This window comes from Pipistrellus hanaki (genome assembly GCF_964339955.1).
Source record: "Pipistrellus hanaki genome assembly, chromosome: 2".
Classification (NCBI taxonomy): Eukaryota; Metazoa; Chordata; class Mammalia; order Chiroptera; family Vespertilionidae; genus Pipistrellus; species Pipistrellus hanaki.
In genome coordinates this window covers 64821378-64834673 of record NC_140504.1, presented here as the reverse complement: position 1 = coordinate 64834673, position 13296 = coordinate 64821378, and the positions used below count along the sequence as shown (strand labels likewise).

The 13296-nt window shown below is 39.4% G+C and overlaps 1 protein-coding gene across 3 annotated transcripts; it reads right to left on the bottom strand.

Moving 5' to 3' along the window:
• Positions 1 to 471: 471 nt before the first annotated feature.
• On the bottom strand, positions 472 to 13068 carry DPPA2 (developmental pluripotency associated 2). Of its 3 annotated transcripts, none has more exons than XM_084873232.1 (7): positions 12918 to 13068; positions 10653 to 10776; positions 7695 to 7840; positions 7524 to 7607; positions 6576 to 6936; positions 3494 to 3689; positions 472 to 906 (listed from the first exon to the last, which is right to left on the bottom strand). In XM_084873232.1, exons 1-7 carry the CDS (start codon positions 12939 to 12941, stop codon positions 861 to 863), a joined length of 981 nt encoding a protein of 326 aa, XP_084729358.1. In that variant the 5' UTR covers positions 12942 to 13068; the 3' UTR covers positions 472 to 860. The 3 variants fall into 3 exon arrangements, with proteins under 3 accessions (XP_084729358.1, XP_084729359.1, XP_084729360.1); XM_084873233.1 differs by having other exon boundaries at positions 10653 to 10764; XM_084873234.1 differs by lacking the exon at positions 7524 to 7607.
• Positions 13069 to 13296: the final 228 nt, after the last annotated feature.

Below are 13296 nucleotides of genomic sequence, written 5' to 3'. Positions count from 1 at the left end.
ATTCAAGGTGATGAATAGCAAGAACCTACAGCCAAAAATACTCTACCCAGCAAAGCTATCACTCAGAATCAAAGGCCAGATAAAGAGCTTCCCAAATAAAAAAAAGCTAAAGGAGTTCATCACCACCAAACCAGAATTATATGAATTGCTAAAAGGGGTTCTTTAGGAAGAGGAAGAAGATAAAGATAAAAATTATGATCAACAAATACATAACTACCAACAAGTGAAACTAAAAGCCAAGGGGATTAAAAAACCTGATGAACAATATTAACTGGTGAATATAATAGAATCAGAGGTATGGAAGGGGAGTGGACTGACTATTCTCGGGGAAAAAGGGGAGGGGGGGTGTGGGAAGAGACTAAACAAAAACTGTGCACCTATGGATGAGGACAGTGGGGGGTGGGGAAAGGGCAGAGGGTGGGATGGGAACCTGGTGGAGGGGAGCAATGGAGGGGGAAAAAATGAGGAACATTTGTAATAATATGAACAATAAAGATTTATTTTTAAAAAATTACCCTTCTGGTGCAGGGTGTTGAATAGTAGTTGGGAAATTGGGTGGGGGAAGGTGACACAACAGAATTTGGGAACTCTTTCTGCTCAATTTTTCCAAACACCTTAAAACTGCTTTAAAATTCTATTAATTAAAACAAAACTATATTTTACATAGCTGAACACCTGAAGCAGCAGTGACAGTCATTTTTTGGTAAACCTCCAATACAGAATCCAAACATTCACATCCATTCTCAAGGCATCAGGAATGCTGAGGGTGTCCAAGGCAGAGCACACAATCAATGGGACACAAGTTAACTTAGTTGTGAGCTCTCCAGCATGTCTTCTGTATTGGGAGTGTTCAAAGCAGGTTACCTTCTCCTCATTTTACCTAATTTCTCCATCATCTTTTTATTCCTAGAAAACAAGTGAGAAAAGAATTTTCAAAAACTTAGAATAAGATAACCATTCCATACCAATTCCTTGGAAATGAGCAATAAAATAAGGAATCTACTTCTGGAGTTCCTAAGTAGTTAGCACCTGCATCTTCACCTAAAAATGGTAGATGAAAGAATTCTGTCTTAAAGAAACAAGATTGACCATTTAATATCAAGCCTCACATTCTGTATACTACAATTGGTTCCATTTTCTTTATCTTTATACTGTCCCTTCCTTCCCCAGTTTCTTTCACATCCCCTCTCTGTTTGCACATGCTCATGATTTTCACATTAGAAAATACAAAAAAGAAAGGAAAGAAGAAATGTAGGAAGAAAGGAAGGAAGCGGCCGGGACCGGTTTGGCTCAATGGATAGAGCATTGGCTTGGGGACTGAAGGGTCCCGGGTTCGATTCCTGTCAAGGGCATGTACCTTGGTTGCGGGCATATCCCCAGTAGGGGGTGTGCAAGAGGCAGCTGATCGATGACTCTCTCTCATCGATGTTTCTAACTATCTCTCTCCCTTCCTCTCTGTACAAAATCAATAAAATATATTAAAAAAAAAAAAAAAGTTAGGAAGCACAGTTGATCTTATTATTTCAGCTAACTGCTATCTCCTCACTCAGGTGGTACAGATTATCAGTATGCCACATGCTCTAACTTGTCATATCACATTTCTGCATATATATACTGACCCTCTTAACCTACTCTCAGAAAAAGGCACCAATTATATCCTAAACTGACATTCTCAACAGTACTGTGGCTGTGGCCTATGTGGCACAATTGGTTGGAACATTGTCCCATGCACCAAAGGGTTTGATTCCCAGTAGGGGAACATATCCAGGTTGCAGTTCCATCCCAGGTCCGGGCATGTGCAGGAGGCAACCAATCAATGTTTCTCTCTCTCTCTCTCTCTTTCCCTCCCTTCCTCTGACATCAATTAAAAAAGCAAGCAAACAAAAAACCAGCACTGCATTATTCATAATCTTAGATGGCCATCTCACTGCCGACCATATTCTTCAGAAACTCTGCCCATTGCTTTTTTTTTTTTTTTTTTAATTTGTTTCCCAACCTATAACAGTCCTTCTACAATCTCTATTATTCACCTACCATCAAAATACTGATTCTCTTTAAGGTTCTTTCCTATGTCCCCTTTAATTCCTTCATACTCTTATGTATAATTTAAATGCTAATGGCTCCCCAAAATGTTTCTCTATAAAATCATCCTGATCTCAGGCCTCTAGGCCTATGTCAAGCGTGTCCCAAATGTCATATTCTTCACCACTGAACTGAGTAAGCTAGCACCCTTCCTTTTAACTCCTTTATCTCTTAAATTTATCCCATTCCTCTTTAAATTTTTTGCCAAATTTATAAATTGTTATCTTTTCAGAATTATTCATCTCTTGCTCACCCTCCAACCTAGTTTTTGTTGCAAGATTACAATCCACGTCCTTAAAAAAGCCTTGGCTTCCCTTGACACCCATCTTACATCGCCTCCACCCAAACTATCACTAAAAGCTGTTACTAATGGGTGAACATTAAGAGTTCTATAGTCTAAAAATATAAACAACCAAAAAACAGTTCTATAGACTATAGAAAATCTAAACCAGTGCTTGTGTATGCCTAATGCATATTTTCCTGAACAGTGGTTTTATAATTATCATAATATTCTCAAAGGACTGCATGTCCCAAAGTGACTGAGAAATTATAACCCACTAGATACTGAGGCCATCATTACAGAAAGAAACCCATCAGTGGTCTACCCCTCCCTTTCCAGACTTATTTGTCAAAATAGCTTCAATCATATTGACCTATCTGCTATTTCTAAGTATGTCATGTTCTTTTGCTTCCAGTTATTTGTATGGGCTGTTTCCACTATCAAATGCCCAAATTATTATTTCCCAACTGATAAGATCTTCCTCAGTGCATGTAATCCTTTCTGAAGTTTCCCTAAGTTACTCCATTTATTCCGCAGCATCTCTCTCTCTTTTTTAATTTAAATTTTCTATTGTTTAAAGTATTATACAAGTCTCCCTTTTCCCCCATGCTACATGGGTTTTGCCTGACTAATTTTTTTAACCCCAGCTAAATAGCTGACATATTTTTAAAAATATATATTTTATTGATTTTTTACAGAGGAAGAGAGAGGGATAGAGAGTTAGAAACATAGATGAGAGAGAATCATCGATCAGCTGCCTCTTGCACACCCCCTACCGGGGATGTGCCCGCAACCAAGGTACATGCCCTTGACCGGAATTGAACCTGGGACCTTTCAGTCCGCAGACCGACGCTCTATCCACTGAGCCAAACCGGTTTCGGCTAAATACCTGACATATTAAGAACTTTATTTCTTAAAATAGATCTTTAAACTTGAGGAAATTTATATTCTAACTTGTCACATACTTTAAGATTGCTAAGAAGCCACACTTATCTGAGTTCTAATCCACTATCAAGTTCTTTTTCCTTCCTAGGTTCGCCTGATCTATTAGGCAAATTAAGAAAACAGTATGTTTGACCATTTGCTTTCTCATACCAGTTAGATATACAGAAAAAAATATTTAAGAGTTACCTCTTAACACAATCAGGGCATAACATGTTATCCTCTAGGTCTGGGGATGGGAAAGAACAGGCCGGTAAAAGTAAGAGAGAAACCATCTTCGTGGGGGTGTCAGGCACCCAGGTCTGACCTGCATGGAACTGCAGGCGAACCCAGCCCTTCTTGTCTGCCAGGAGTTGTTTGCCATGGACCACACACCACCTGACACCTGGGGAGGAAAGAGAAGCAAATGTAAACAGTGAAGAGCAAGTAATGGCACCCCAATCCAACCTCTCAGCAATTCGCTCTTGACTTGGCTCTTATTTTCTGTTGATGGATCAATTGAATGAGAAGCACGAAAAAAAATGTAGACCAAAAGACATTATACTCTAACGTCACAGATTATATAGCATGAGGGATAACAGTTACATTTTTAAATGCTTGCTACGTGGTCTGCATGTATTCATAAATTTATTAAGAACATTTATATTTATCTTCTATTCACTTTTCTTATTTAAAATGAAGTAACTGAAGCTTGCAGTGTTAAATATTATAATTTTCTCAGAACCAAGCCATGGATCCAGGTATTGATTTACAACCCATTTGTCTTACTACGTCATTCTACTGCTTCAAATATAAAAAAAACAGGCAAGCCGAAACTGGTTTGGCTCAATGGATAGAGCGTCGGCTTGGGGACTGAAGGGACCCGGGTTCGATTCCGGTCAAGGGCATGTACCTTGGTTGCAGGCATATCCCCAGTAGGGGGTGTGCAAGAGGTAGTTGATGGATGGCTCTCTCTCATCGATGTTTCTAGCTCTATATCTCTCTCCCTTCCTCTTCTGTACAAAATCAATAAAATATACTTAAAAACAAAACAAAACAAAACAAAAAAAACAGGCAAAAAGATCTCTGTTGAGAGCCTAAGGAACAATCTAATTGGGGAGAGGAATATTTAAGACAAAACAAGGTAAGATATCAAGTGTTTGAAATTGAGAAAAAAAGCAGTCACCATGAGCTCAAATATTCATAAAAAACTCCTTAGTCAGACTGTAAAATAATAGAGATTATGTTTAGCACTATATACCCAGTGATTAGGGACACTCTTGGATCATAGTAGATGTTTAATAACTGCTAAATAGAGAGGTACTACTGCCCTAGCTGGTTTGGCTCAGTGGATAGAGCATCGGCCTGCAGATGTTTCTATCTCTCCCTCTCCCTTCCTTTCTGAAATCAATAATATATGTATATATGTATATATGTATTTTGAAAATAGATAATGTCAAAACTGGTTTGGCTCAGTGGATAGAGCCTGTGGACTGAAAGTTCCCAGGTTTGATTCTGGTCAAGGGCATGTACCTTGGTTGCGGGCACATCCCCAGTGGGGGGTGTGCAAGAGGCAGCTGATTGATGATTCTCTCTCACTGATGTTTCTAGCTCTCTATCCCTCTCTCTTCCTCTCTGTAAAAAATCAATAATATATATATTTTTTTTAAATAGGGAGATACTAAAAGGATGAATAAGTGTGCAATGCTACTAGGTCATGTGGCACATTAATGAAAATTAGAAAGGTGTCATTGCTGGGTAAGCAGTCCTTCAGAGACAGCTATGTTAATGGGCAGTGCTTTTGGAAATTAGCAAAATGATGCTCATTTCTTTTCATAGGAGGGAGTGTGACTTGGAGAGCAGACAGTAGGTCAATTTCAGTTTCTGTCTGGCTTCCTTTTGGTTGGGTTTCTTGTGTAATGAGCAACATGTCTTTCAAGTCAGCCCTGGATAAGAGGAGCCAGAACACTTTTGGAAACGATGTGGAGAGAAAAAGAACTCAAGCAAAAAAGAATAGAGGGATTTTAGCTGACCTGAGGTAGGTTCAGCTAGAGAAGAAAACAAAACTATCAAGGAGAGAGAAAGGCAGGGCTAAGTTATTCTCAAGATTTCTTAAGAGGACAGAGACCCCAAACTTTTCTTATTGCCTGCTTTTTAATGTGCCAAGTTATATCTCATAAGTCTCACAATCATTCTATGAAATACAATAGTTGATACCAGGGCTTGTGCTAACTTGCCAAAGCGACATACCAAAAAAGTCATAAAACAAGAATCTGGCCTGGGCGCTCTCCCTCCTGGGATCATGCCTGTGTCTTTTTCTTTACCTTTCCGCTCTGTCTCCCCCATCTCCCCCCAGGCATATTACCATTAGCTCCCTCACTCCCAAGCTCCAAAGGCCCTTCCTTTACCTCTAACTTGTTTCTAAAGCCCAATTCTTCTAGAAATTATTTTTCTACCTCTGTAATTTACCCAATAATTGTTCTCTTACAAAAAAAAAAAAAAAATCTTGTCTAACTGGCATAGCTCAGTGGTTGAGCATTGACCTAAGAACCAGGAGGTGATAGGTTTGATTCAGTCAGGACACATGCCCAGGTTTTGGGCTTGATCCCCCAGGGTGGGCCCATGCAAAAGGCAGCGGACCAATGATTTTCACTCATCACTGATGTTTCTCTCTCTTTCCCTTCCTTCACTTCTGAAATAAATAAAAATATCTTATAAAAAAAAAAAAATCTGAACCAAGGCTGTTCAAATCACCACATTATGCTATGAAGAAAGCCTTGAGGAGAAGGAGAGAAAAAGACCTTAGGTTGGCCCTAGCTGGTTTGGCTCAGTGGACAGAGCATGGACCTGAGTTGAAGGGTCCTGGGTCTGATTCTGGCCAAGGGCACATGCCTGGGATCCCCAGTGGGGGGCATGCAGGAAGCAATGGATCAATGATTCTCTCTCATCATTGATGTTTCTCTCCCTTTCCTTTCCTCACTGAAATCAATAAAAATATGTTTAAAAAATAGAAGACCTCAGGCTGTGGCTGACCGCATTATCAGATTATGCTTTTCCCCCCCTCTACCTTGTACTTTTGCTTTGTGATCAGAAAGGGTCAACACTTTATCACCTGGCTTAGAAATTCATCCAGAAAAACTTGACTATCAATCAAAAGATAAGTTTTCTATGAATCTAATACCCAATCTACAGATATTTTAACTCTTTTCCTTCTACCACCTTTCAGTATTGGACTATTGAAAGTTAACCTTCTTCCTCTTGTATGGCGCTTACTATTTAAAGTTGATCTTACCAGATGTTTGCAGCAGAAAATTCTCCACAGAAATAGGAATTTTATATGAATTTGCAGCCTTAGACAGCGAGCCTCTTGCAGCAATTCTTGACCATGCTGCCAACATGGCCTCACGAGCTGAAGTTGTCACTTCAACTGTATTGGTCACTTCAACTGCATTGGCCACTTCAACAGTACTGGCCACTTCAACTGTACTGGCCACTTCAACTGTATTGGCCACTTCAATTGTACTGATCATTTCAACTGCTTGAGTCTCTTCCTCTCTTTTACTCATCTGAGGACTTTTCTTACTCCTTGCTCTCTTGGTCAATTTCCCCGAACATGACTGCAATGTGTCCTCTTCTGGTGTTTCAGCATCACTCTGCAAATGGGATTCATGATGAGTATTCTGTGAAATGCTACTACCATAATGACTTCTATGTCAATTTTATCATTCTTTATACATTTAACCAAGTAGGTCAGCATGGAAAAGGTTTAGTTCCTTTAGAGTAGTGTTTCTCAAATGGAAGAAATCACTGATTGCTAAAACTGTGAGGGAGGAAGCATTGCTACTAACATCAAGTGGACAGAGGCCAGGGATGTTTAGTCTGCTAAACATCCTAAAATACACAGGACAGCCTCCAAACAAATAGAACTTATTTGGCTCAAAATGTCAATAATCTTGGTTGAGAAATCTTGCTTTAGAGCAAGCAAGGTTGAGGAACCTTTTTTTTTTTTTTACCAGTGACCATTTGAATATTTGTAACATCATTTGCTTAATATAATTCACTTAATATAAATTCATGTTGCTATGAAACAAGCTTCTAGACAACCTGCAGTTGTCTTGCCATGGCCAGATGAAATGATTTCGTGTGCCTTAGATGGCTGGACATTCCTCACCCCTATGTTAGAGGTACAACATATGAAGAGATGCTGGGAGAGGAGGAACAATTCACAGTCAGAACTCACATTTACACTGCATCCATGCTTCCCATTCACTCGCTTTTTTTCAAAATAAGCATGTTCCCTGAGCCTCAGATAAACCTCTATTTTCTAAGGAAATTAAGGAGAGAAAAAGCAAAGTTAGCAAGACTTTGAATATTTGCTCTGAGCAGCAGAAATTCTCACCAATGTACTCACCTTACCATCGGTACTCAAATTCAGTTGTTGGCACCAGTTCTGCAAAGTTTCGCGACGTACTCTATTAAATGATGGCAATTTGGTCGGCAAGGGAAGGATTGGTTTTGGGCAACCTTTGAATTGTTCATTCATTTGAGGAAGATTAACTGAGAAAAGAAGAAAACCAAAGTAGTAGTAATTTAAAATTTTGTAAGATTCTTTGTAATTTTACCTTACAAGTTCTCATTTATTTCTTAACAACCCAATTTATGCAGATAGGTACCAAATATTTTTTTTCTCATATTACAAATAAGATAACAGATTCAAGAATAAATGACTTGCCCTAACTGGTTTGGCTCAGTGGTTAGACTGTTGGCCTACGGGCTCAAGGGTCCCAGGTTTGATTCCAGTCAAGGAAGGCACATACCCAATGGGGAGTGTGCAGGAGGCAGCTGATTGATGTTTCTTTCTCAGGGATGTTTCTACCTCTCTATCCCTCTCCCCTCTTCCCTGTAAGAAAACAATAACATATATATTTTTTTTAAAGGCCCTAGCTGTTTTGGCTCAGTGGATAGAGCATTGGTCTACAGACCGCAAGATCATGGGTTTGATTCTGGTCAAGAGCCCCTTGCCTGGGTGGAGAGCTTGATTCCCAATGGGGGGCATGCAGGAGGCGGCTGATCAGTGATCCCCTCTCATCATTGGTGTTTCTGTCTCTCTCACTCTTCCTTCTTCTCTGAAATTAATGAAAATAAAAAAATAAAAAGAATAAAGGTCTTATCCAATACCACATATCCAATAAAATGACAAACTTGGGACTCAAATGTTCATTTTGATATTCAAAATTCCATGGTTTTTAAATATATTTTTTAAATTGATTTCAGAGAGGAAGGGAGAGGGAGAGATAGAAACATCAATGATGAGAGGGAATCATTGATCAGCTGCCTTCTGCATGCCCCCCTCTTGGGATGAAGCCCAAAACCCAGGAATATGCCAACTGACTGGGAATTGAATAGTGACCTCCTGGTTCATAAGTAGATACTCAACCACTGAACCACACCGGCTGGGTTCCATGCTTTTTATACTAACATAGCAACCTGTTGTGTTTATGGCCATCAAACCACCCGAATAGAACATTTTGGATAACTCCTCCACAATGTCTAGATCTTGGACCAATAGGATCCAATAGGAATCCTAACCAACAATAGTAATCCTTTTACTTTACTCAATCTGCTTGGCCGTATTTTGTCATTAAGTACTTCATCATCTGAAAATACTTATTCAATGCCTTATATGAAGCACTGAGGATATAAAGGGTTATGATATTAAGAGCTGCTAGATATTTGATTAGTAATTACTCAACCAAGCAAAATATTACATGTTTTTCAAAACTATTTTATCTTCCTAATACTCTATAATCTCACTTGTATGTGGAATTTAAAAAGCAGAACTCACTCATAGAAACAGAAAATAAAATGGTGGTTGCCTGGGGTTTGGTAAGAAAAATGGGGAGATGTTGGTCAAAGGATATAAATTTTCAGTTATAAGATGAATACAGCATGGTGCCTACATTAACAATATTGTATTGTATGCTTAAAAGTTACAATAGTGGTGGGTGGGGGGGCAATGATAAAATATGTACACATATAATACCTAAATAAATAAATAAATGTTACAAGATAGAAAATCTTGTCCTGGTCAGTGTGGCTCAGTTGGTTAGAACGTCATCCTATATGCAGGTTCCTGGTCAAGGCACATATACAGGTTTTGGGTTGGGTACAGTAGGCAATTGATCTCTCCCCGCCCTTTGCTCCCTAAAATCAATAAAAACATCCTCAGTCCTAGCTGGTTTGGACTTGTGGATAGGAGTGTCAGCCTTCAGACCTAAGGCTTGTTTCTAGTCAAGGGCACATGCCTGGGTTGTGGGCTCAATCCCCAGTAGGGGGTGTGCAGAAACCAGTGGATCTATGATTGTCTCTCATTATCATCGATGTTTCTGTCTCTCCCTCCCACTCTGAAATTAATAAAGATATAATTAAATAAATAATTACAACATCCTCAATGATGATTTTAAAAAAAGGAGTTCTTACCACAGGGGAAAAAGCTAAGTAAGGTGATGCATGTGTTAATTAACCTTATTTTTTTTATTCATTCAACAAACCTTTATTATCATTATGTGGCAGACACATACAGTGATGAGTGCTAACGTCACACATGTAAAGACAAATTCTTAATTGGCATCCAAAGGAGTTTATAATTAAGTTAGTTAATTAACCTTATTTTTATAATCATTTTATAGTATATATATATGTGTACCAATCATCACAATGTATACTTTAAAATTACGGTATTGTATAACCATCTCAATAAAGCTGGAAAAATTAGTCTTTGTAAGAGGTATGTAAAGTATGTATTAACCAAATGAAGAGAAGGGTAGTCAACAAGAACAGACCCAGAGACATGAAGGTATGGATCAAACTGTCAGACCTCAGAGGGAGTATAGGGGAGGGTGGGGATAAAGGGGAGAGATCAACCAAAGGACTTGTGTGCATACATATGAGCCTAACCAATGGTCAAGGACAACAGGGGTGTGGGGGCATGCGTGGGGAGGGGTGGGGGATGGGAATGGGGTGATGAGGACAAATATGTGATACCTTAATAAATAAAGAAATCTAATTATTAAAAAAATGAAGAGAAGGTTGAGAGTCATGGGTTGGAAATTTGAACTTCTATCCAGCTGCCCCATAAGACTATGCTCTGTCCAAAACACTCCACATGCTGATTTTTGTGTGTCTTAAAAGCAAGGCTTAGTGCTTAGCAAATGACAAGCATGGGAGTTAGAGAAATCTCTTATTACAGATAACTGAGGTGAAATTTAAGCTGGGTCTTATATGGCCAAAGAAGAGAAAAGAAAAATCCTTTTTCCTGGGCTTTTTTGAGCTGGAAGAGCAGTACACTGAACAATCCTTATCATCACACCTTTATCATTGCTGTCTGAGGTTGAAGAAACACTTGGTTCCATTTGATGTTCATTAGGTTCCTCGCTTACTGGAACCAAGGTGAGTATCACATCTTCTTCTTCTAATTCATCCTGAAAGAAATCCTGAAAAGGGTCAGTTACCAATTTTTATTTGATGCATACAATTAAACTGCTTTCAAATCACAACTAATGAATACAAAACTGAGAAGATGATGGGGGGAAAATTACTGAGATTTCCTTAAATATGATGTTATTAGGCGGCCCTTTATTAATTTTAAAAAACAAACAAAATGAGAAAATGGGGAAAAACAGATTTACAAGTGATAAAGAGAAAATGGAAGGACCCTCTCCAGTTTTACTCAGTGGATAGAGCTTTGGCCCGTGGAAGGGGTCTGTAGAAGGGTCCTGGGTCCCAATACGACCAGGTGTCAGAGGCAACCAATCGCTGTGTCTCTCTCACATCGTTTCTTTCTCTCCCCCAACCTTACACCCTCTAAAAATCAATGGAAAAATATCCTCAGGGAAGGATTAGCAAAAGAGGAAATTGAAGGGGTTTGTGGAAACCATCCCTCGTGGTCTCCCTTTCCATCAACTAAAACACTAAATACTTTCATTTAATCTCCGAAATCCATATGAAATGGGTTGCTGCCTTCCCATCTTCCAGCACATGATTTACAACTCAAGCTATCATTAACTTTTACTGGCAGATGCAAAAATCTAGTTATTAAAAATCCATTCTGCCAAAACCAGTTTGGCTCTGTGGATAGAGCGTTGGCCGGCGGACTGAGGGGTCCCAGGTTCAATTCCGGTCAGAGACATGTGCCTTGGTTTGGGGGCACATCCCCAGTAGGTGTGCAGGAGGCAGCTGATCGATGATTCTCTGTCATCAATGTTTTTAATCTCTATCCCGCTCTCTTCTTCTCTGTAGAGAATCACTGAAGTGTATTTGGGGAAAAAAAAAAAAAATCCATTTTAACTCCACTCTTTTAGATTGCTTTCCTGCTTGCTTAAAATACTTCCATCGCTATCATTGCTTTTTGAGAAAATGACAAAACTCTCTCATGTAGCTTACATGACACATTCCTAGACAGTGTGGCTCTGTCATTCCAGTTTAAGAGCTCTCTGAGCTCCAGCCAGATTGGCTTATTTCAGCCTAGGGCCTGAGAGAGAATGCATCTGTGTTACTCCCTCGGCTATCACATTATCTTTACAGTGCCCAGCACGGATTGGGCTTTAATGACCCAGTGACTGAAAGGTGAAGTGGACAGGCAGGAAGTAACATTTACTGGTTTTGTACAGTAAACATGCACTATGCTAGATGCTTTCTGTATTTCCCTTGTTTTAATCCTTATAACATGCTTGTAGTCATTCATCAGCTTCCCTATTTTACAAATTAGGCCACTAAATCTCAGAAATTAAAAGACCAATACCACAGAGTAACACATGCTTGAGTAAATCTCTGAATTTAACTTTTTCTCTCAAAACCACCCCAGCCCTAATGTAATACACTTTTCCCACAGCAGCCAAGTGGCATCTGAAGCAGCCATCCCTTTTCCCTATTTAAATAATCTCAATGACTTCCTGTAGCTCTCAAACTCCTAGCTTGCATATAGGGATTTTACATTTGTATACCACTTTTTCAAAGCACTTTCACACACAATTCAAAAAAGCATTGACATTATTGGAGAAGTATTACTCCACTCTAGAGATAAATGGGGGCTCAAAGCAGCTATATGGCCTGCCTATAATCATATATTTAATGTTGGCCAACTCAGTCCTCATCTAGCCTGGTACAGCAGCCCTGAAAATTCCCATGAAGCCTCAATTATATCCTCTCCTCCAGTCCAGAGTGACCCAAGCCTGGTCTGGAAACCCATTTGATACCAAATCCATTTTCTGGAAGAAACTAATCGGTCTCTTCACGTTTGGCCTTATCCATGTTAATCTTTCCTGAATTCTTTGTACTGCAGCTCTCCTTCTCTTCCGTCTTTATCTTATTGACCTACAACATGCCTGCCTGCAAAGTAAATCTCTTACTTTCTACTACGAAGAAGAATCTTTGCTTTTCCTTTCTACTCTCGCCCGTATAGAGCCACAATCACGTGAAAGAAAATAATCAACCACGAAGGGGACATTCCTAGACGAAGAAATGTCTTACATCCAGAAAATTAAGATTCGTGGCAAGAGGAAAACCTAAGTGAGCTCCAGAAAGGCGTTGAAAAGTGAACCTGCGGGAAAATTAATTTTATTTAAACCAAACTTACCTTTTCGCTTCTTGCGCTTGCCATTTCCAGGAACCCACTCAGAGGGCAATGCCAGCAGGGTTGAGGAAACGTGCAGTTGACTCTATTAAGCCACAGGGTTTCTAGCCCGATTTCTTTTTATAAGCAAATGTCTCCTCCGACTTCCTGTTTCTCAAAAGAGCTTTCTTTCTCTTCCCAAGCCCCGCCCTCCCGCCTTTATCTGACTGGGTGATGTTTTTATCAGTTTTATCCCCTCTCTTATCTTATTAGGTGAGCTTGGAATTATTGGGTATTAGCATTCATGAATTTTTCTTTCTTTTTTTAAAATATATTTTATTGCTGAGACCGGTTTGGCTCAATGGATAGAGCGTCGGCTTGGGGACTGAAAGGTCCCGGGTTC

Coding starts and splice junctions, on each gene's coding strand:
- DPPA2 (XM_084873232.1), bottom strand. CDS start 12,941: ATGGCAAGCGCAAGAAGCGAAAAG. Junction 7,608..7,694: donor ATTTGAGTACCGATGGTAAG/GTGAGTACATTG, acceptor TAATTTCCTTAG/AAAATAGAGGTTTATCTGAG. Junction 6,937..7,523: donor AGCATGGATGCAGTGTAAAT/GTGAGTTCTGAC, acceptor TCCCATTTGCAG/AGTGATGCTGAAACACCAGA.